General features: G+C 39.1%; 1 protein-coding gene across 1 annotated transcript in view; it reads right to left on the bottom strand.

Annotated features, from left to right (window-relative positions):
- Positions 1–23,103, bottom strand: part of LOC121947582 (cryptochrome-1-like) — a 39,018-nt gene that overhangs the window by 12,959 nt on the left and 2,956 nt on the right. The window contains exons 2-9 of the mRNA XM_042492690.2: positions 19,260–19,423; positions 9,732–9,840; positions 9,419–9,561; positions 8,609–8,793; positions 5,446–5,534; positions 4,622–4,762; positions 2,978–3,289; positions 2,122–2,273 (exon numbers count right to left, since the gene is read on the bottom strand). Of these exons, the coding sequence (XP_042348624.2) occupies positions 2,122–2,273; positions 2,978–3,289; positions 4,622–4,762; positions 5,446–5,534; positions 8,609–8,793; positions 9,419–9,561; positions 9,732–9,840; positions 19,260–19,417 (1,289 nt within the window). The 5' untranslated portion in view covers positions 19,418–19,423. The remainder of the gene's footprint in view (positions 1–2,121; positions 2,274–2,977; positions 3,290–4,621; positions 4,763–5,445; positions 5,535–8,608; positions 8,794–9,418; positions 9,562–9,731; positions 9,841–19,259; positions 19,424–23,103) is intronic.

Raw genomic sequence — 23,103 nt, 5'->3', positions numbered from 1 at the left:
CTAGTTTTCGGGTGGCTGACGTCTCTACGGTGTGTTCAGGTGCAACTTTTAGCTCCACCAGTTGTCTATTATTTTGCATGACTTTGCATTATGCTGTTGTTTTTTTGTGCAGCGTCTGAACGTATTTTGGGGTTATGCATGTGTGTGCTGGACATAAACTCTAATAAAATAAAGTGTGTGTATCTCACGTGCATGTGTGTGTGTTTCAAAGTGTCTGAGAAACACACAGCCACTGCTCCAGGTCCGCCTACACCGGCAGGGCTGCATTCACACAAGCAGAGCACCACTGAACATTTCACAAAGGATCGGATGAGAGGCTTTGCCCGGCGCCTGGACAACAGACCGGCTCGCCTGCGTGGCACGACGCAGGTAACGGGTCGGTGCAGCGCCTCTCCTCACTACCCTCTGGGGAATGCTTCACGGTCCTCTACCTAACGAATACAGACAAGGCGTTTTTTCCCCACCAAGTGGTCAAAATCCCTTTTGACGAAATGAGCCGCTACCGAGTTACAAACCTTCCCAGAGGGTGATGCTGGGGCGCGAGTAAAGTCCCGTCCCTCAGGGTTGCACAGGTAAGTAAAATCAAAACGACCACGATTTCTAAACTCGGCTCCCGACTTCCATCCGAGGCAGCCAAGCCGGGGAGGGGCGTGAGAACGGCCAATCACCTTAAAAGCAATCAGCTACAATCTACGAAGGGGAGAGGGATAGCTGAACTTTTCCCCCAATCCCCCAAAAAACAGATGAGCCAAAACACGAACACAGAGCCACATCCAGAGAGACAGAATAAATCTACGCCTTTGCAGTAAAACAACCTGCTGGCAACACTTAGATATAAATATTACCTAAAGATACGCACGTGTACACAATGACCAAAGGGACATTCACAAACAATTAAAAAGGCACGCACAAGTACACTGTGACACTGAAATTATTACAAAAAGACATGCCTGATTCCAAAAACTAAAGTGCTGAAGTTTTAACAGAAAAGAAAAAAGGGCTGACGGGCAAACAAAAAAAATTTAAAAAAAGGAGAGAAGGGAAGGATGTTTCTTCTGGTTCAGTCACTTACCCAGAGATCTGGAGGTCCCCCTTCATCCCTCCATCTCTCTCTGCTTTCCTCTGGTGAAATATCCCTTTGAGACCTGCATCACTTTCCTGGTGCTGCGTTCAGACGACCTCAAACAAGCTGTTTAACCGTTTAAAACCTTGAGCAAATTGATTTGATTTCTTTCTAAAAACACGCGGGAAAAGGCAATGAGCAACTTGGCAAGACTTGTCCAAAAATTACAAGACATTAATTAATTGTTTTTTTCACAAAGGAAATAAAAATAAAAATAAAAATTTCCAGAAATGTACAATCACAATTATTGTAATAACATATATTTAAAATTTTGTTACAGAAAAACTACGTTTATTTTTTCCAAATTTTAGCACTTTTTGGGTCATTCCTTGGATTTTTTTGCACTTATTCTTTTCTTTTCTTTTGCAAGATTCTTGCTATTTTTTTGGCCATGTCTTACCAAGTTGCTTACAGTTCTCCCAATATTTTAGCAAGAAATCTGTTCAGTTTGCTCAGGTTTCAAAGGGTTAAACCTGCGCCGGTGTGTGTGCTGTGTTCGTTTTTTCTGTTAGTCTACGTGTGGTCACTTTAATAGCTGACTGAACTCTGGGTTCCTTTTTTAGTTTAGCATTGGAGTTTGTTATATTTCAAATTATAAATACTGACAAAAATTAACTAACTAACTAACTAACTAATTAAATTAACTTAAATACTTGATTAAGTTGCAAATTACCGACATACAAACCCTGCCCTAAAATTAAAAATAAACAGGTTTTGAACACGCCCTCAACTGTTAAATTAACCCAAATGATGCATCTGCTGTTACATATATTAATATCTTTTCTCTCCTTTGACACTGAGCTGGTATTCATGCTGTTTTTGCACCTTCAGATGTTTGTCAGGTCCTTAAAAACACGTCTCTGTTCCCTCCTGCTCTCTCAGTGTCTGCGTGTTTCCCTGTCTGCGTGTAGTCCAGAGAGACGGAGGGACGAAGGGCGCCATCCAGGTGGGAGGGTCAGCGGTTGGCACCAAGGGGCGATGCCAGGAAAGGTACCCACCTAATGAAGTCCCCGTTGGGGTCGGTGCGCCGGCCGAAGCCCACGGGGCAGTAGCAGTGGAAAAACTGCTGGAAAAATGAACTGCAGGACAGCCACATCCAGCTGCCCGCGTTCACGCTCCAGTCTGCGTCCAGAAGCAACTCCTCGAAGACCTGCGGCACAAGACGACACAGTCTCAACGTGTTAGTTTCACATTTTAATGCATGATGCCATTTCTTATTTAGACTGCCTCCTTCACCCCGTGGAGCAGAGTAATCAGTGACTGGACGCATCAAAATTTTCACCGAAATCATCGTCTTTAGGCCACGAAAAGAAAGACAGAGGGTCAGCTCTCACCTCGAATCGCTCTCTCCTGTAACCCAGAGTCAAGCAAGAGACCTCGGTGTTATCCTGGACTCAGATTTAACCCTTGAAACCTGAGCAAAGTGGCTTTATTTCTTTTAAAAATGGCGGAAACTTAACAAAAATAGAAATAAAATAAACACAAAAAAACCCCATGAAAAAGCTGAAATTTAAAAATAATTGAATATACAAAGATATTTCCTGTAAAATAATCTGAGTTACATAATTTCAAAAGTTATAAATACAGTTTTCTAGACATTTTTCTCTAGTTTTTCTGATAATATCCAATAATCTCCTCCCCAGAGAATTTCCAGGTTATTTTTTTTGGTGCTTCGCAGCTTCTTATCACGATACTCATTGGCATTTCCGAAACTAACAGAACTGAAGAGGCTGCTGCTGCTGGTTTAGAAACAGGAAGTTTCATTAAAATGAATCGGCCAAAAGTGGACGACATCACTCTGACGTCTATTTTCGTGTCCTCTGTCGTTTCCCCCCGCAGAGTCACACTCCTCACCTTCATCCCCTCCTCCCAGCTGATCCACAGGTCGCCCCGCGTCAGGAAGCACGCCACCGCGTGCCTGGCCAGGTGATGGATCCAGCCCTCCTGCCTCAGCTGAGTCATGATGGCGTCGATCCACGGGAAACCCGTCTTCGCCTCCGCCCACTTGGCGAGCGCTTCGGGGTTTTTGTCCCAGGGGATGCGGACGCAGATGGGGTTCCCCTCCATCTTGTCGAAGCGCGGGTTGTTGGTCGCCGTGGTGTAGAAGAACTCCCGCCACAGTAACTGGCCGTACAGGGAGAGCGGAGGAGAGCTGTTCTTTTTCACCTGGAGACAACAACCACAAACACAGATTAATGTTTTTTTAGATTAAAGTTCAAAAATCTGAAATTTGGTCATGAGTTAGCCCTTTGATACCACAGCGAAGAGCAAACTGGTTTGATTTCTTTCTGAAACACGGGGAGAAAGCGTTTAGCGAATTACAAGGACGCGGCCCAAAAATAAGCAAAAAAAAAAAAGTTTAAAAATTTTCTTCAACAAGCAAAAAAAACCAAAAAAACAAACAGGAAAATGACCTAAAATGTGCAGAAAAAAGTATAATTCTATATATTTTATTATATATTTTTTTCCTGTAACATAATTTTAAATATATAATATATCTAATTATAGTGATAAATATTTTTCCCCACATTGTTCCCCTTTCTCTTTGTCTTCTCTTGATTTTAAAAACAATTTTCTAATAATACTCTATGTTTTTGATTGAAAAAAAAATATTTTCGTTATATTTAATGATAAGTATTTTTTTTTTACTATTACAGTCTAGGATATTTCAGTGATTAGCAGCAATATTGATTTTTAAACTTTTTTCCCTTAAAAGTCAAATACTCACACTCATACCGCTCTGCACACAAAATGCGCTTACTACAAAAGACTACAAAAAAAATATTATACATTAATAATATTATCTACTTTTATTGACTTTGTTTTTTATCCAACATCAGTCCTAATCATAACTATCATATTCATATTAATTTTAAGAATTTTAACCCTTTAAGCATGTGTTTGTCATGATGCCACTATGTTTTTTGTTTAACAATAATTATTATTATTTTCAATATACTAAATGCAAAGCAGATTTTTTTTTTTGCTGCTGACAGTCTGGGATATGTCAGTGTGTGAGTGTAGCTGCTGACAGTCTGGGATATGTCAGTGATCAGCAGCTACATTGACTGTGACAGGTCACCTAGTGGAAACAGCATGTATTTCTTCCATATGCCAAATGTGGTCAAAATGACCTCATCAGGTGGAAAATAGTCAAAATGACAAATTCAGAGTCAAAAGCCCAGAATGACACCCAGAAATAATACAAGTCCTGTTTTTCTGCTCTGATGGCTGTGGGATCAAAAATGTCAGTTTGAATGGGTTTCAATGGAGCATTTTTTGACCTGAACAGTCTGAATGTAACTATTTAGTTTCCACAGTGTATTTTAGACTTACTGTAGGAGCTGAGCTGCAGATTCACTGATTACACTCAAATACACAATCTGGACTACATTTAGGACAAATGCATGAACACAGCCAAATTTATCGGAAAACAAAGAATGAAAAGCGCTTTAAAATGCACCAAACAGTCCCTAAAGGGTTAAACAGTGAGCTGACCTTGCGGTAGAGGTCCGTGAGCTTAAAGTAGAAAAGGCGACAGGAGAGGCAGCCGAAGCGCAGGTACGGGCTCAGGCCGGTTGGGCTGGCCAGCAGCGAGTTGGCGTTCATCCTGGGACGCTCGAAGTTAGCCACCCAGGCCTGGAGACGGACAGAGACGGACAGAGACACGGAGGAGGACAGGCAGGGACGCAGAGGTGGTACATGCACAACGCAATTATAAAAAAAGTCACCATACAAGTAAAAGTACAACACATAATACATTAATGCTTGCAATGATTTTTGTGTTTCTGTCATAAATCATATTTCTATCATCATATCTTGTATGTCATATTATTATTTATTTACTTTTATTTATAGCAGATAGGAACACAGGTATATGTACATATATGTGTAATTTGTATGTGTATATATATACCTGTGTATGTGAGTGTATTTCTGTATATTCACGTCTATGTACATATGTATATGTACACACATTTTTATAGTAGACAAATGAACTCAATATACATGTTATGGAATATATAATACATTTTTATATATTTGGTTACAATGACATATTTGTATGTATATGTATGTATATATGTGTGTGCATATATATCTAATTTCTATTTATTTTGTATTTATTAGTTACGTTTTAAAGTAAGGAAGCGTATGTAGATTTATTAGTTAATGGACTTGGTTATGTATTTTTCTTTTTTGTTTGTATGTTGGTTTTGGGGTAAACAAAAACATGTTTGAAGTAAAGATTTCAATCAATCGATTAAATATGTGATCTGATGAACTTCGTGCAGGGAGCTGAAAGCAGCCGGCGCAGTACTGACCTTCCTCTCCAGATGGCGCTCTATCCTGGTCAGCGCCTCGGTCTCTCCTCCCGGCCACACGGCTGTCGGCAGGCCCTCGGTGTCAAAACCTGCACACATTCACCTGATCACCTTTTCTGCTTTACAGCTCGAGCTGCGGCTGAGTCCACGATCCTTCAGTTATGTCACATTCACTAAAAATAAAGTCTTATACAACACCGAGTTTCATGCAGTTTCTGTGATGAATGAACTCGGTTTCTTTGCGGCTTATTTTCAATTTATGAATACAAATATTCTAAGTAATACATCCACTCGGGTAGCTGTTACATAACAGCATTCATCTGAGCACCCACAGCGGACGCGTCTCCCCCTCAGTCTTTTGTTAGAGCAGCAGTGGAAACCACCGCGACCTTTTTCACGCTGCTGCAGCACAAAGCTGAACAACGCCAGGTTTCTCACTCGGCCTAATCACCGCTGGCGCCTCGCTGCTCCAAATATAAATAAACACACACACACACACACACACACACACACACACACACACACACACTCACACACACACACACTCTCCTGAGTGGGTTTTTACCTTCAGCTGATTTCACTTTGCTGCTTGTTTTAGCATCTTCTGATTTCCATTTTTTTCTTTTAAGAAACTGCACTGCACAAATGATGTTACAGATTAACCCTTTGAAACCTGGATCAACATCAGTTTTCTTGTGTTGCATTCAGGTGCTTTTACCGTGCATTTAAACCTTTGAAGCCCAAGCAAACTGCTTTACTTTGAAAACAGAAAAAAAAGGTAATGAGCAACTTTGCAAGAAATGTCTCGCAAATTTCAAGAAATTAGGAAAAGGCGACAAGAAAAATGACCCGCAATAGTTAAGCACAAGAAAAAGAAAATAAACAAAAAAGAAAAAAAAAACAGGAAACAACATTTATAATTATTTATGTATATTTATGTATCTGAATTGATGTTATAGGGAAAAAAAAATCAATATTATTTTTCTTCTAATTTTCAGCACTTTTTTCAGGTTATTTCCTTAGTTGTTCATGTTTTTCACTCTTTTTTTATGCAAACTTGATTAATTTCTTGTAACTTTAATTTCTTGCCAATATTTTAAGTAATTTCTTCAAAAGTTACTCATTACCTTCTTATGTTCTTCAAGCAACAGGCGGATCTTCCCAGGTTTCAAAGGGTTAAGTGACTTTTCTTGACAGTATCACTTGTTGATAGCTGTTTATATTTTTAGATTTTATCTGATCTCTTCTTTATCTTCTATATGATATTTTTATATATTTTTAATCTAGGTCACTCTACATGGACAGCAGGTGACATTTATACTATATTACACTTTACATGTGATCAAAAACTGATATTTAATACGTGAATTAATCCATTTTTTTTGACCGAACATTGACTTTTGCCACCGTGTTTATGTATTTATGACACAAACTTGTGTTAGATGCAGATAATAAACTGTGCAACTACTAAAAGTAAATCACAGCAACTAGGAACAAAATAACGACATTTTTACCATCAATTATTGACACTTTCCATCCTTTACTTTCTATCCTTTACTCAACTCAGCAGCTCAGGTATCAATAAAATCTCCTCATTTCCCACTCGTAATTACAACTTTGTTGGGCCGTTCATGTGCTCGTAACCTGCAAACAGAATATTTCTGAGGAGCACGTGAAGGCAGCATCACCACAGATTTCATATTTCTAAATGTACTAAAGTGTACGCAGCGACCTGAAGAGCGAATCAGGGTGCAGGTGTGAGCAGCAAACGGCTGCAGCGCCGCGAAAATGTGAATGTGACGGCGACCGTCTGTGAATGGAAAGCAGACATCTTGACTGACTGAGTTTAAGAGGGTTAACATGTTACCCGGCTAATTTCGGGGACAAAAGACAGCTTGTGTGGAGTAAACCTTTACAGCAGACATCTGCAGCGACGGTGTTAACACCGAAAATATCTCGGTGATCCGTGAAACGGCTGCACAGGCGCAGGCGGCAGATGGAGACGTGCACTTAACTGCATGAATAGACGGAAGCTTTTGTGAATGGAAACTTGACATCTGGATAGAAACTTAAAGAAGGCGACGAATCTGCTGATTAATCCAATAGTGAGGATTTAGACGAGATGAACCTTTATATAGAGGATCAGGATCAACAGTTTAAGGAGGTTTAATGAGCTTTAAGAGTTAACCATGGACGGGATCTTCATTTTGTTTAGGTCTGAATTAATCATAGGTATTTGGTCAGATTTTAGTTATCACAAAATGCATTTATTCTGGTTAAAGTGTAATTCTAGTTTATTTGTTATTTGTCAAATTGGATCATAAAATATGATAAAATATACACAAACACAATAATAATAATAATAATAATAATGAATATGATGATTTAAAAAATAAAATAATAATAATACATTTAATTTAAAAATAAGGATATACTCTGGTGAACCTTCCTAAGTCTTTCTGGTGTTCAGTGTTTTATGAAGTCAAAAGCTCTGCTGAGATTTAACACTGACACATTTTAAAAGTTGGACCTGAACATGAAACATCATTTTTTTTGGGTAATGTTTGAAAAGTTGGGGTCTAATTATAATTATTATTATTATTATTATTATAACTAATTATAATATGTATATTTCGGACAAGATAATTATCTTTTTACATCAAATATTCTTGAATGCAGAGGGCAGCAGCACATTATGGGTCGTTTCTGGTCTTAATGGTGGTATTTATATTTTGCGAAACTGCAGTGAAAACACTTTTTAGTCTTTTCTAGGTCACATGATGCTGTGAGGTCACATGATGCTGTGAGGTCACATGATGCTGTGAGGTCACATGATGCTGTGTCTGTGTGCTTGTCAGTAGGAACTGGCTCCCTCATGATGCAGCAGGAGCTGCAAGAGCTGTTATTGCATCACATAACTCTGAGAAAGTTTTGAATCCACAATTCCTCTGTGAAATCGTGGACTACATCTCCCAGAAATCCCTCATACGTGGCTGCTCCCACGTATAAGGGGCTCGCCTTTCCATCATGGCTCCATAACACGCCTACGTGGCCTTGGATTGGAATTTTTTTTATTCATTTATTTAATGTTTAGCTGCTCTGAACAGATACTTGTCCCTGTGTGTGTGTGTGTGTGTGTGTGTGTGTGTGTTTGTTTTCTTACCCAGCTCCTCCAGGGACGGGACCCCGTACTTGTCTCCGTGGTCCTCAGAGATCGGGGTGACGCAGCGACCCATCAGAGTGTCCGACAGCGTCTCCACGGGCATCTCGGGAGGATCCAGCCGACTGATGAGAGTCTGGAAACGTTTGTAGGTGAGAGGAGGCTGCCCGCCGTTCAGCTCGATGATTCTGGGGGGAAGGTGAGACAGGGGACGCTCAGAGATCCCCCAAAATTTACCATTTAACTACACAACAAGTCAATCAGTGGATGGTGGTGCAAAAAGTGGGAGGCAATTTCAGTTTTTTATTTTAAGCACTGGGGAGGGACTTATGCTCTTTTATTTTGTCTTTTGTCTTTTATTTATTTTTTTGAGGGGAGGGGTGTACATATTTAGCTGTATTTTCTGTTTTTTTTTTTTTTTGTTTTTTTTTTTTACCATCAATTTTTTAAGACAACATGCCGTCCCCGGGTTTGGGAGGCATGTTCTCTCTATAACATTTTAAAGAATTTTTTTTATTTCTTAATTTTGGCGATTTAATCATTGTAACAGGTGACTGGTTGGGAGGGGTTTACAAATTTAGCTTGAATATATATATATTTTTTTATTTTACCGTCAATTTTTACATTTTTAAAAACTTCTTTAAAACAATTCGGCAATTTTTAAAGAAATTAATTTGGCATTTTTTTGTTTTTAATTTTAGAAGAAAATATTTTGGCTTTTTTTAAATTTATTTTTTAAATATTTTTTAATTTTGGCGATTTATGACCGAAGCCTTTCTCCTTGTATGTCTGAGTGTGTTTGTGTCTCCTCACTTGTCCAGGTCGTAGAGGGTGTGTGATATCTTGACGATGACCTCTACCCCCGCCTCCATGGCGAGCTTCTTGATGGCGGCGTCTCTCTCCTTCCCAAAAGGCTCAGAGTCGTACTCAAAGGTCAGGCGAGAGATCTTCCACTCCTGAGACGGACAGAGACAGATGAGGACCGTGATGTCTTCAAATGCTCGTTCATCACTCAAAAACATTTAATTTGCAATTAAATCAAACAGAAAAAAGCTGCAAGTCCTAAGCTGGAAACTCCGGCAGGTTTTGCTCGATAAATAATTGTTCGTTTTCTATCGATGCCGACCTTAAAGAGCCGCGGGAACACGTTGGCTGGTTGGCCCCTGATGACAAAAAGGCGTGAGTTGAGCTTCCGAAGGTTGGCGTCCAGATCCTCCAAACACTGGAGGAGAAACCTGAAGAGAGAAGACAAAAGATGATAAATAACTGAGTATCTGATTTAACCCTCTGAGTTAAAACACGGAAACAAAACGTCAGTGGCCAACTTAGCAAGAAACGTCCCACAAATTTCAAGAAAATAATAAAAGATGACGACGTGAAAAGGGAGGATTATGTAAAATGTAGCAAAAATAAGTGAAATGATTTTTATAATTACATATTCAAAATAATGTCTATTTATTTTTTATTTATTTTCTTCTTGCATGCCTATTTATTCCTATCAACTTATTTGTATGAATTCATTTTGACATTTTGAATTTTTTGGCCCTCTTTTTTGTTTTTTATGCTTATATTTGGCATGAATGTTTGGCTTTCTGTTGTTATATCGTCTTCTGGGTGTCCGAATTCTGCTTTTACTTGCTTATAAAAACACTATTTTAATTCTGTTTTTAAGGGCCTTATACACATAAAGTTATTATTATAATTATCATATTAGACTGACATTCATCAGGTGGACAAAAAGCAACAACTGTTTGCGATAAAGTTCACTAAATCAACTTAAAAAGTGATATTTAAATGTTGAATTAACAGCTTGTCTGCTAAATCTGGCCAAAAAAGATCAGTTATTCCAGGTGTAAGAACATTTATAAATAAAGAGCTTTGACTTGTAATCTTGTTATTTCTTTTACTATGTTGTAAAAAGATTTTTTTTTATTTTTTTTAACTGTGTGATATTTCTTCTTTACTCCCATCACCAAAACACATCCTGACATTCAGACCGCCATCAGGCGTCACCTCGTCACCAGAGGTCAAACTGTCCGGCATCACGGCCGCGGTGTTGTGTCTGACCCTCAGCCCTGCTCATGATCACAATCTGGCGGCGGCGCGGGCCGAGCAGACGGCCGGGCAGCCAGACGATGTTCTGTCCCGTTATGTTTCCTCCCGTCTGACCCCGTTAGCCCGATCATTAGAGCAGAGGAGCGCTCGCTCACATGCAAAGCTCCATTTGCTCCCAATCCGCGCACAGACGGGCGCAGCTCGCCTGCAAGGTCGCGCACACTTGTTGCACGTGTCTGCTCATGCACGAGCGGGACACGGTGAGGACACCTGCGGGGGAGCTTCTGCACGTTTGAGCTGCTGCTCTGCAAATTTTCACACGACGCTTTTCATTTAGGCTTTTGATTTATACAAAATGGGCTTTTGAAACGCTCACACACGACAATAAGACAGACCTCACGTGTACTTTAAAAGAAATAAAGATTGCATCAAACTATTTATCATGTGAACTGTTATTCGAATTCACATAACCGAACAGTCCGATTCAACGTTAGAAAATATTCAACTAACTAACACAGCAGAGCCCGACTGATATATCAGTCAACTTATCAGCAGATATGAGCCTTTCACATACCGACATCGACGATTAGAAAACTTTTTTTTACAGACCGTGAGACGATGCTTGGGTGGTTTAGAAATGTTCAGCATTTGACTGATACCGAACAGTGCTTACGTTTATTTAGCTGTTTATTTTATTGTATTTACTCTTTATTTAAATGGTCAGCAGAGAGCAAACAGCACTGATGTGCATTTTATTGTTATTTGTTGCTTATTTTTGTTTGAGTGTAATGTTATATGAGTAAATTGTTAAATAAAGCAACTTTCTGAATAATTTTGCAGTCATATCGCTGCAAAATCAGTCCACATGGAAATGATCTGTTTTCATTCCAGCTCAGAATTCACTATATCGGTCGACATATTTGGTAATCGACTAATTTTTCCACCGTAAAATTGGTTTCCGTCTCAAAAAATATCCGTCTCATATCGTTTGGAATCTATAAAACATACACAAAAAACTAATAAAATGTATTAATTTAATTCCTGTGTAACAGAGTGTAAACTCCTCAAAGACACCAAAAGAGCTGCGTTTGCATACAAAGCGAAACGAACAAGTTTCGCACATCTTTGTCACACAGTGATCAACAGATGTGCATCTCGTCTGTTTATCACTTTTTTTGCTGCCCTCCTTCTGTCTGAGTGGACTAAAAGCATTCAAATTTATATAATAAAAGCTCAACAAATCATTCTGCGTGACATATTATCAGCTGTTACGTGTGTGTGTGTGTGTGTGTGTGTGTGTGTGTGTGTGTGTGTGTGTGTGTGTGTGTGTGTGTTGCCGGTTGGCCACTTCCCCTGCATGTTCCTGGCTGTGTGCCTAGTCATGCATCAGTCCTTATATAACTGCTCTGGCCTACATCTGGAGGACACACACACTCAGCGTGGACTGCACCACAGCAAAATCCTTTAGCCCAGTAACCTCATTTCTGCCCGCTCGCTTGTGTGTGTGCGTGCGCACCGCACACACGCAGACAGAGGACACACTCGCATTTATCGTCTCTCAGCAGGAGCCAAAGAGAACAATAACTGAACTGTAGGGTGTGAATAAGAGGTTAAGTTCAGCAAAAACAAAAATGTTTTAAGACTTTCTGTGGAAACCTTCTGAGGTTTGAATGGAAAAGTGTTTTCAGGTTTATTCTCATGACCCAGCAAAACTTTATATAACCTCCACCTGCTGCGAACAACAACTTTGACATATTATTTGTATCATTCCTGCAATGACTTCCTCTCTTAATCATCAGCTGCAAACTTTGGGTTTGACTTCACTTTTTTTGGGTGGTGCAGGTAGATTAAAATGTAGATATGACATAAAGAACATTTTTTGGTTTTTTCATAATAACATCCAGCGCAGATGAATACATAACATTAAGTTATCATGCAACATAAAACTTAAATTATTTATCAACCCATGAGTTTTGAATGATTTGTGAACTGTTTTAATTTAATTATTTATAATTTCTCCTGAATTCTTTATAATTATGCATATCAATTTACTTTTTTAATTTGTCTTTATAAATGTCTTTGTTAACCATTTTTGCATGTTATTGGTTTGTATGTATCTGTCTATTTAGCTTTAAAAATGCTAATAAATAAATGAATAAAATTTTGCCCCAGCAGGGTTGGAGTTTGATGATATTTTATCTATCTATCTCTCTATATAGGTTGTTTTAAGACAACTTGCTCAGGTTTCAAAGGGTTAAATCACCTACCAAACATACTTTAAAACATTATGAAAGATAAGGATATCAACAGGTTTTCTGGAGCAAATATTTCCAACAAGAGCACAAAATCTGCAATATTTTTTTATTCTTTTTTATTGACGTGTTTCCATCAGGCGCATTTTATATTCGCTACTTCAGTTTCCGCAATTTGAGGGTGAATGGAAACCCGCCTAATTACGCTGATCTCATTACCACATATAACGAAGTAACAGTCGTATTATCAAAAAAACAGCTGCTGTGTCATTCACAGCGTCACGTAGAGCCGTTCACGCACTGACGAGAGTGAAAAGGCTCCACTCGTTGTCTGTCAAGTGTCCAGCCGTCATTCACTGAGGATTCAGTCTGATCATTAAGCTCAAATATTCACAAACTTCAGCCGAACTGAACAACAAAAACACCCTGATTATTCAGAGATGAAGAGCGACCTTTCTGAAAACTGTTGACCTCGCTCTTTGTGCCGCCGTCCTTCATCAGAGCAGCAGGCGGTAACCTTGGTCACCGCCGCAAAACTGATGACACTCGTTCCCTTCGGGTCCTGCGTCTTTGAGCAGATAATGAATGACGCCTTGTTTTCTGCTCCAGCACATGGACCGTTTGGTGTTTTGTCTTTCTGCCTGCGTCCTCCAGCGTGTTTGGTGAGAGGCCACGCGAAAAAGCCTCCCGGTAAAGTAGGTCACCGTCACATAACCAGTCACAGGTTTCATGCACTGACACACTGACCCACATCGCTCACACAAACTATTCTCACATTTTCCCCCAAGATGGAAAAACTATCGATTATCGTCACTTGTATTGTTTTTGTTGCTGTGGAGCTCCGCCTCTTTACCTGGCGGCGGTGAGGTGCGTCAGTGCGGCGGGAGGTCGCAGACTGTACTTCTTACTCCGCTCACTGCGGCTCTTTCTGTCATTACAGCTTCAATGCCACAAAATAATGTGGAAAAAAAGAGCTCTGCATGAATGAAATGCATATTTAGACTAAAAGCTTCCATGTAGAGTCTTCTCATCTTTATTTAATGGTTTATACTTCTTCTTTTATTAAGACTTTTTTCCTGTTGATTTTTTTTTCTTCAATCAAACTGTATAGCAGTTTTAATTGCATTTGTTTTGTTTGAAAGGCATTGCATAAATAAAATGTTATTATCTGATTAACATTTAACCCTTTGACACCTTTGCAAATTGGCTTGATTTGGTGAAATGCAACTTGTCAAGAAATGGTACAAAAAATATCAAGGAAATGGTACAAAGGTAAAAATAAATAAATAAATAAAAGTAAAGTAAAAAAAAGAAACAAGAACAAATAAAGTAAACATGACCTCAAGAAAGTGATGACAATGTTTTGTATATTTTCTATTTTTTCTGTAAACTTTAATTTATAATGAAGTGAATTATAAATATAGTTTTCTGGACATCTTCACCCCATTTTTTAAAATCATATCTAATGATCTCCCCCCAGCTCATTTTCAGGTCATTTCATTGACGCTTTCACTATTTTTTGCAGTGTGCGGGACATTTCTTGCCAAGTTGCTCATTAAGTTTTTTTTTTACTGTGTTTCTGAAATAAATCAAAACCTTTTTTTCCAGATTTCAGAGGTTTAAGTGCTAGAAATGAAAACTGATGTTAATCCAGCTGTTAAAGAGTTAAAATTCACACCATTGGTGTGTCTTTGCTGCAGGAACTGGCCCCTGCAGGACAATTTTGGAGAACTTTTACGGTGCAAAAGAAGTTGCACAACATTTTTTGACAACTTTTTAAGAACTCATCTTGGATTTTTTTGTTTAAAAAATGACCTTACGAACCCTGTTCTTCAGGGCTGTAAAGATAAAAAACACCCATAACAGCTGACTGACTGCAGATTGTTGTTGAGAGATTTACTATTTGTTCCCCCATTCATAAAATGGGACGGTCCCCTTAATCCCAGCACAGAACAGACCAGCGACACATTTTAAATCCCAGTTTAAGGTGAGTCCTAATTGGATGATGCAGGTGTCAGGGCAGCTGGGCAGGTTTAGAGTCCCTGTCTGAGCCTCTGCGGGCTATCAGGGCTTCAGTCCAGCAAATCAAAGCGTCTAAATATGGGACACATCGAGCTACTGTCCTTTAAAATACCCTGAGCATCGGTGCATCATCCTGTGCCCCGTCGTCACGTAGCTTTTTAGCTTCTGCAGATAAAAAAAGGCTGTTGTCTGAGCAGCGGTGTGTGTGAAAAACGTCCAATCCTGAACCTGGAAAAGTGGGGCACATTCTGCAATTTTCCATCAATTGAAAGGTGAAATTAGTTGCCTCCTTTTCGTCTGAGCTCAGAAAAGCTCAATTTCGTGCCTTTTTATACACTATGGCAGTGATGCTCAATGTATGGCCCGCAGGCCAAATCTGACCCGCCTTATATAGGGTGTCAGGTGCCCCCCCCCAAACATTTTGTAATTCACAATAAATTTAAAGCGATTCACGCTGGGCATTGCTTTTGTACTTTTAGTCTCCATAAGGTGTCAGAGAGCATCAAACAGCATCAAAATAGAGCTTGTTGATGAAAAAAAGAGCCAGTGGAGGATCCCCCACACCCCCGACAGAGGTCCTAGACAAGACACTAATGTCCTAAAATCCAAGAAGTGTCCTAAAATCAGAAAAACATTCATAAATCCTAGAAATGTCCTAAAACCAGAGAAATGTCCTAAAATCCTAGAAATGTCCCACAATCTGAGGAATGACCTTAAATCCCAGAAATGTCCAAAAAACATCCTACAATGCTATAAATGTCCTAAAACGCCATTAATGTCCTAATATCCGAGAAATGTTCGAAAATCAGAGAAATATCCTACAAACCCAGGAACATCCTGTATCCTAGAAAAGTCCTAAAATCCTAGAAAAATTAACTGAAATCTTAGAGATGTCCTCATCATTGAAAAATGTCCTAAAATCAGAGAAATGTCTTAAAAACCTAGAAATGTCCTAAAATCCTATATCCGTGTACGGGCTAGTATTTAAGCTTTAGAGACAATAATCACTCAAAGACAGAATTTTTCGGAGCCAGAGGTGCATATGTTTGGTGTTTGTGCCACAGGTGAAGCATTTGGGGGCCACACCTGGAACTGGCCTTGATCCTGAGCCACACACACACACACACACACACACACACACACACACACACACACACACACACACACACACACACACACACACACACACACACACACACACACACACACACACACACACACACAGAGACTAAACACCTTCTTTGACAGCAAAATGAATGTGAGTCATGGTGGGTTTTTCCTTCCTACGCGGTGCTGAATCACCTGAGATTGCTTTGAGAAAGTTTAACCCCTTCGGCCTTCCTGTGACGCCTGTGAGCGGAGTCGGGATCCAGTTTCTTAGCCTGAGGAGTTTGACTTTATTCAAACTGGCTCAACAGGCATCTGTCATTACGACGCGCTCTGCCAGATTAATACATCGCCTTCAGCAACCTGAGCTGACGGCGTCACGGCGCTGATCCAACTTGCATTTCATAAACAAACACCAATATGATGACATGACTAACTCATGTCATCATGACTCTAACCTGGTTTGCAGTAAACACAAAATAATTAGAAGAAGAAGAGCTAAGTGGCTTTTTTCCACCTGATCATGTCATTTTTACCATATTTGGAGAAATATACGAGAAAAATAAATGATATTTCCACGAGGTGCACTGTCACAGTCAATGCTTCCGAAAATCACTGACATTTCACATGCTGTGTTAATCAGAAAAAAATAATAAATAATTGGTCTGATTTTTTTTTATTTTAATCTAGCATTTAAAGGGTTAAAATTCAAATCAATAAATATTTGATATTTATGATTACAGGTGATGCTGTTTACAAAATTAAATCAATTAATGTCATATCATAGGCTATGTTAAAAATATAAAAATCTACTTTGCAAATAGGATATTAATTTATATATGTTTTTAAATCTAAAAACATAATGGCATCATGACAAGAAAAACTGGCATTTAAAGGTTTAAAACTCTGACTATTTTTGGGGAGAGCGATATGAGTGTTTGACAAGAAAAAATAACGTGTAAAAATAAATGCTGCTGCTAATCACTGACATAACCCAGGCTGTGATAATACAAAAAATAATAATCTGCTCAGCGTGGTTTTTTTCCATCTAAAAATCTGGTGGCATCATGACAAAAACCTGGTATTTAAGGGGTTAAAATTCTGAAAATGAATGAATATTTTAATTTTATGATTAGGACTCTTAAAAAATAACTAAATGAAAGTATGAAATAATATTTAATTATAATAGTTTGATTTAGAAAAGTGCATTTCGTGTGCAGAGTGATACGAGTGTGTTTATTATTAAAGAGCGCCCTAAAGGGTTAATCAAAAACGACTCTCTCCAGTAATCTTTTGAGCAAATTCTGAGTAAAACCTTTGACCTTAAAAAAAAAAAAAGCCAAAGTTTCTACTTTTGCATCCTGCTGGTGACGCCGTCGACCCACCACTTCACCGGTCGCTTCATGACGTCTGAATTTGGACATTAAGACGGGCTGACAAAAACTTAAAAAAAGACTCATTTGCTTCATTGGTGACCTACTAATTATGTTTTGGAATCTGTGAGCGGCGGAGAGTCGTGTGCGTCACTGGTGTGTGTTTCCTGTCTGGATGCCGCCGCCAATCGGTTTCCATTTTTAGCACAGCGATCAGCCGGACATCATTAGGCCGCTGACTTTAACATCAACGAGTCCACAAATAGAAACTCAGAGCAAAAACGGGCCAGCGAGCAATCACAGCGGGGCTGACAGCGACTCTCGTCCCCCGCAGAGCAGATATGGCGGTCTGCAAACACACTCACGTGACCTCACACACGACACGGGGCCGAGCTTTACCTTACAACACACACACACACAAAGTATTTACACTCCGTTTATCGTGCTGCATGCACACCTCCTCTAATAACCTACTTCTGAGACCCCCCGCTGTGCTTTCTTTTAGAGGAGGCGGACTCCCGCCGCCCTGACCTCTACGATGGCGATTACGTGAACTGAGACTAAAACAAAAGGGCGCCCTGTGGCTGTGAGGCGGGCTGAGCCGGTGCATCCAGGTCAGCGCTCTAAACCCTGATTTATTTTGACTAAATCCACTTAAAATCAGGTTTTTTAAACAATATTTTGTTTTCCAACTTTTAACTGACATGCAGTTTATTACAATGTGCAGTTGGTGTATAAATATATATATTTTACTGCTGAGTTTTGCATTTAGTTTTTACTATTTACACTGTTCTTTTTGCTCTATTTCTTCTTGTCTTTTACTACTCATATTGTTCTTCGTGCTCTGTTTATCTTGAACATACCTTGCTTTGGGATTCCCTGCTGTGGTACTTAAACACTATTATCTTATCTTGTTTCGTCTGTTGTGCAATAACAACCACAAGTATAAGGCCAAAAATAATTACCACTGATGGATTTCTTTCGCCTACATTCTGACTCACGTAGAAGCAGAAGACGAGACTGAAAAGCAGCCAAAAGTTTGAGAGACGAGCACACGTCTCCCTCTGCCAGCTGAAGTCTGAAAACCTCCGAAACGGCACGTTACGCTCCAAAAGCAGAGAAATGCTGACATCATGTTGCGTGATGAAGCACTGCAGCTCTCAGTGATCCAGCTGCTCGTTCTGCATGAGTCAGCGCTTCCAGACGCTCCTCTGAGGCTGACCGTCATCATCGTCGAACAAAAGAGAGGAAATATGTGCAATCGTGCTTTTAATATGACAAAATACACGTCAGACGGCACCAACCTTTTTCAGAGAGCTGCCAGACGGGTAAAGCAGGGTCTCTGCGGCTTAAAATGAGTTAGATTTCAGACTTTTTTATGCCACTCTAAATGAAATTTAAGCCTTTGAAACCTGGACCGACATCACTTTTTTGTGCTGCTTTCAAACACCTTTCAGAAATATTAAAATCTCTGAAATCTGAAAGTGATTCGATTTTTTTTTCTTTGAAATCATGGGGAAAAAAGGAACTTTGCAACTTTGCAACTTTGCAAGAAAATAGTAGATCTGGATTTTTTAAAAAAAGGGCCATAAAGCTGTAATTATTAATTATTATAATTATAATTTTAATACTACTCACAGGCCATTTCCTCATTTTTGTCTGACTTTCTTTCTTTTTTTTCTTTAGTCATCTTTAGATAATGTTTGTGTAACTTTTGGTCATTTCTTGCTTGTTTTTGGGCAACAAACCGAAGCGGGACATGTCATTTGCTGGCTGGTTTTCGGAGCGATTTGAGCTCTTCTGAATGGTGAACATTGAAAAAAATGACAAGAAAGCTCTTCTTACCTCCACCTGTTGACCCCGACGTTGGAGGAGCCGGCGAACCAGGGGTCCAGGAAGTAAACACAGCGCACCGTGCCTGCTCCTCTGACCGCCTCCTGAAGCGCCGGGTTGTCATGGAGACGGAGGCCCTTTCGGAACCAGTGGATGGAATTTGGGGCCATTTTAATCTGAGAGGAGAAAGTTTGACGGGAAAGAGAAGAAGAATCAGCGATGAGCCGAGAAAAGGCTGAATGGTGCCTCTTTTATGGAGCTGAATGAAGACGACAGCTCTGCGTGAGAGGAACAGAACGTGACGCCGTCGGCTCTTTTAGTTTTTTACATCTCAGTGCAAAACTCTCCCGACGGGAGAGATAACTGAAGCATCCCAGTTTAACGGCTGCCAACAGCGTGGGACGTGCCATGAATAAAACAATGTGAACAACACCAACACATCGCTGCGGCCAGTTTTTATGCTTTCTACTGTAGGCAGAGACATTTTTAGACATTTGGAGCTTTTTGAAATAAACCAAACTGTAAAATAAAACTGGACTTTGAGAGCGCCGACACATGCAGCCAGAGGGAAGATCAAAGGACCCAGAGGTGTCACTGACTTCTTCAGGCTCCATATCGATACCTGGGCTTTGCAAATCGATCGATACTGATCTGATACCGTAGTTGAATTAATCTGTTAAAACCTGAGCAAATCAGGGTTTTTTTGTTTTGTTTTTTGGAAAACATTGGGAGATGGCAATGAGCGACTTGACAAGAAATTTAAAAAAGCACAAAAAAGATTAAAAAACGATTAAAATAAAGAGGAATCACTGAAAAAAGTGCTAATATACAAACAATTTCTGTGAAATTTTTTTAAACATGTCAATATTATTATTATATTTTCAGGAAACCCCCCATATTTTTTTAAAATACACTTATAATACACAATAACTGCATCTCTCCTTTTAAAAAAACAACAGATTTTCAGGTCATTTTCTTATCATCTTTTTCTAATTTCTTGCAGTTTGCAGGATACCTTATGTCAAGTTAATCATTGCCTTTTTTCCCTTAGCTTTTTTGTTGTTGTTGTTTTCAGGTTTCAGAAGTTTAAATGCTGCAAAAGGGGTCTGAATGCAGCACAAGAAAACTGATGACAGTCCAGGTGTTAAAGGGTTAATAAACTGTTTACCTCACCATGTGGGAGAGACTAACGGCGTCAGGCTTGACATAAACATTACTTTCCTAACTTTGTAAAACAAAATGTAACAAATTAACATTTAAAGGTGTTGAATTGTTGTTTATTTGTTATTAAAATAATCAAAATAGGACAACCCTCCAGTTACCAGTACATCCCTGCAGGGGGAGCCAAATATTTTTAAGGATTTTACAAGACTTTTGACAGAGGCAGAATCACAGTAATATTAAGAATAAATAAATAAATGCAACAAAGAGGCTGGTGGCAATAATGATAACGGTAATTTGTTTACAGAAAAATAAATAAATACATTTAAAAAATGTTTTTTATATTAATTTTAAAAAATCAAATAAAAATATCTATATCTATCTACAGGCCAATAATCTGTCAATCACTATTCATAAGCAAAACATGCAACAGCTTCGGCCTTTTTTAACATGATTTTTGTTTTTTCCTGCTTGTGTCTGATCTATAGGTGTAACACTTTTTTGGTAGATGTATATGCAACATTCGACGATAGCTGTGCAGCCCTGTGACATGCAGGCAACAGCTTGTGTTGCTGTCGTGGCTCTGTGACTAAACCGAACACAGTGAAGACTTCCTGTCTTCCAAAGCCTAAAATCCATGAAATCATAACAATAAGACTGTGTTTCTGTCACTATAATTACGCTGGACGTTGGTGTCTTTCTGTCTCTGTGCCTCTTGTCGAAGCTGTTGTGTAGACGCTGCAGCCTGTCAGAAGCCTGTGTGATACAGAGCCGCTGGATTACTGACTTGATTGGCTCTTGGTTTAACGAGGTGTAAGAGCCATTTAATCACACATTTTATATTTGGTATAAAAGTTTGTTTTGCTTTATAACATATAATAAAGGCTCTGATTTATTCAGGTTACATACCAGTTTTTGTGTGTTTTGAGTGGCAGACGTGCTTATATCTGTAATGTTTCTATTATATCGCAGGCTAAACTTTGTACCACTTTATGGTTTAATGACAAATGTGGAAAGGACGACGTCATGCTTGGAGACAACGAGAAGTCTGCGTAGGCGCAGTTCGAAACAAACTCTTCACCGTGCGTTATCGTGCTTTTTAGTGTGGAACAGGACTTCAGGACATCAAGTCGGTAGTGGACCGGACTAGAGGTGATTGTGGATGCACTTAGCCTGCTGTGCCTTTTTGTATTTCTTTTTCTGCTTTTCAAATAAACCTCGTTGAAGTTTTTCTTGCCTCACGTGAGTACTTGTATTTATAAAATGGAGTTGAAACACGAGTCAAAGCTGAAGCATCTTGAACCTAGGACCTGTGCTGAAACAGCCACTACAGGACGCATCAGCTGGACTCCAGTTCAGTCAGGACAAAACCCGAACATCGGGCGGACACTGAGGCGTCAGTACTCCACCAGCCTGAGAGACAGGTGACACTGAGGGATTTACCTGCTGAAAATAGTGCAACTTTTACTGCCATTTGGTGCCTAACAGGTGTTAAATCCATGAATATCTGAGGAAAGTCTGGTGACTGAAAAACTCATGTCCACTACTACAACCTGTCTTTGTAAGTGTGTGAGTGTGTTTTAACTCCAACAAGTAAGGTCGACAGATTATTGGCCTGGACGGTTATCGAGGCCGATATTTGACATTTTGCCAATTATCTGTATCTATGTTTAATTTTAATGGTCACCAATAGGGAAGGCAGTCTGCAATACAAGCAATTTAATTTAAATTTCCACTGAACTTTAAAAACTTTTTACTTTACCTTTTTAAAAAACTTGCATGGGAATTTGCTGTTTATGATGTTGAAAGTTTCAGTTTTGATTAAACATTTGCTGAACGCATTTAAGTTTTGTGTTGGAGTTTGTTATATACCGAAATCTAAACGCTGACAAGAAGATCTTCCTTGTTATAGTTAATGCATATCGGTTATTGGTCTCCTTAAGTACTAATAATGGGTATCGGTATTGGCCCTAAGAATCAGTCGACTCCTACCAACAAGAGTCATTTGGTTCATTTTCGTCTTTCTGTGGTGTGGTGTGACTCCTGTCACTGATGTGGAGCTCAGCAGCTGGCAGGTTAACTGAACTCGATGTCCCTGGCAGGCGTCCAGACCATGACTTCTTTAAATGGATAATTCGTTGGGCGTATGGCTAACATTTGGCTGCCTGCAAGCTCATTCAACAGATCTGTTGTGCAGCACGTCTTCACTGACTGATTGGTTTAGTCTGAATTTAACTCAGACCTCTTTGGCCGTCAAACTGAGACTAAAAGAAAATAATATTCAGAATTGGATTAGAGTCATTACTAGTGCTCCTATTTTTTCATTTAAAGGCAATCAAACACAGGAAATAGTAGGGTTGGAAACCACCAGAGGCTCCACAATACAATATTATCATTATATAATAACATCATGATATGATATAATCATGATACGATACAATAATAATCTAATATTACCACGGTACGATATTATCATGATACAATATAATCACTCTACAATAGTATCATGATACGATATCATCATGATACATATATTATTATGATGCAATATCATCACAATACAGTAGTATCACAGTGCGATAATATCACAATACAATATTATTATGGTACGATATTATCAAGATATGATATAATCATCACACGACATTATCATGATAGAACATTATCACAATAGGAAATTATCACAATACAATAT

The sequence above is a fragment of the Plectropomus leopardus genome, chromosome 9 (assembly GCF_026936395.1).
Source record: "Plectropomus leopardus strain MGB_pleo_1.0 chromosome 9, ASM2693639v1, whole genome shotgun sequence".
NCBI classification, from domain to species: domain Eukaryota; kingdom Metazoa; phylum Chordata; class Actinopteri; order Perciformes; family Serranidae; genus Plectropomus; species Plectropomus leopardus.
Note: the sequence above shows the minus strand (reverse complement) of the source record. Positions and strands in the feature narration are given on the sequence as shown.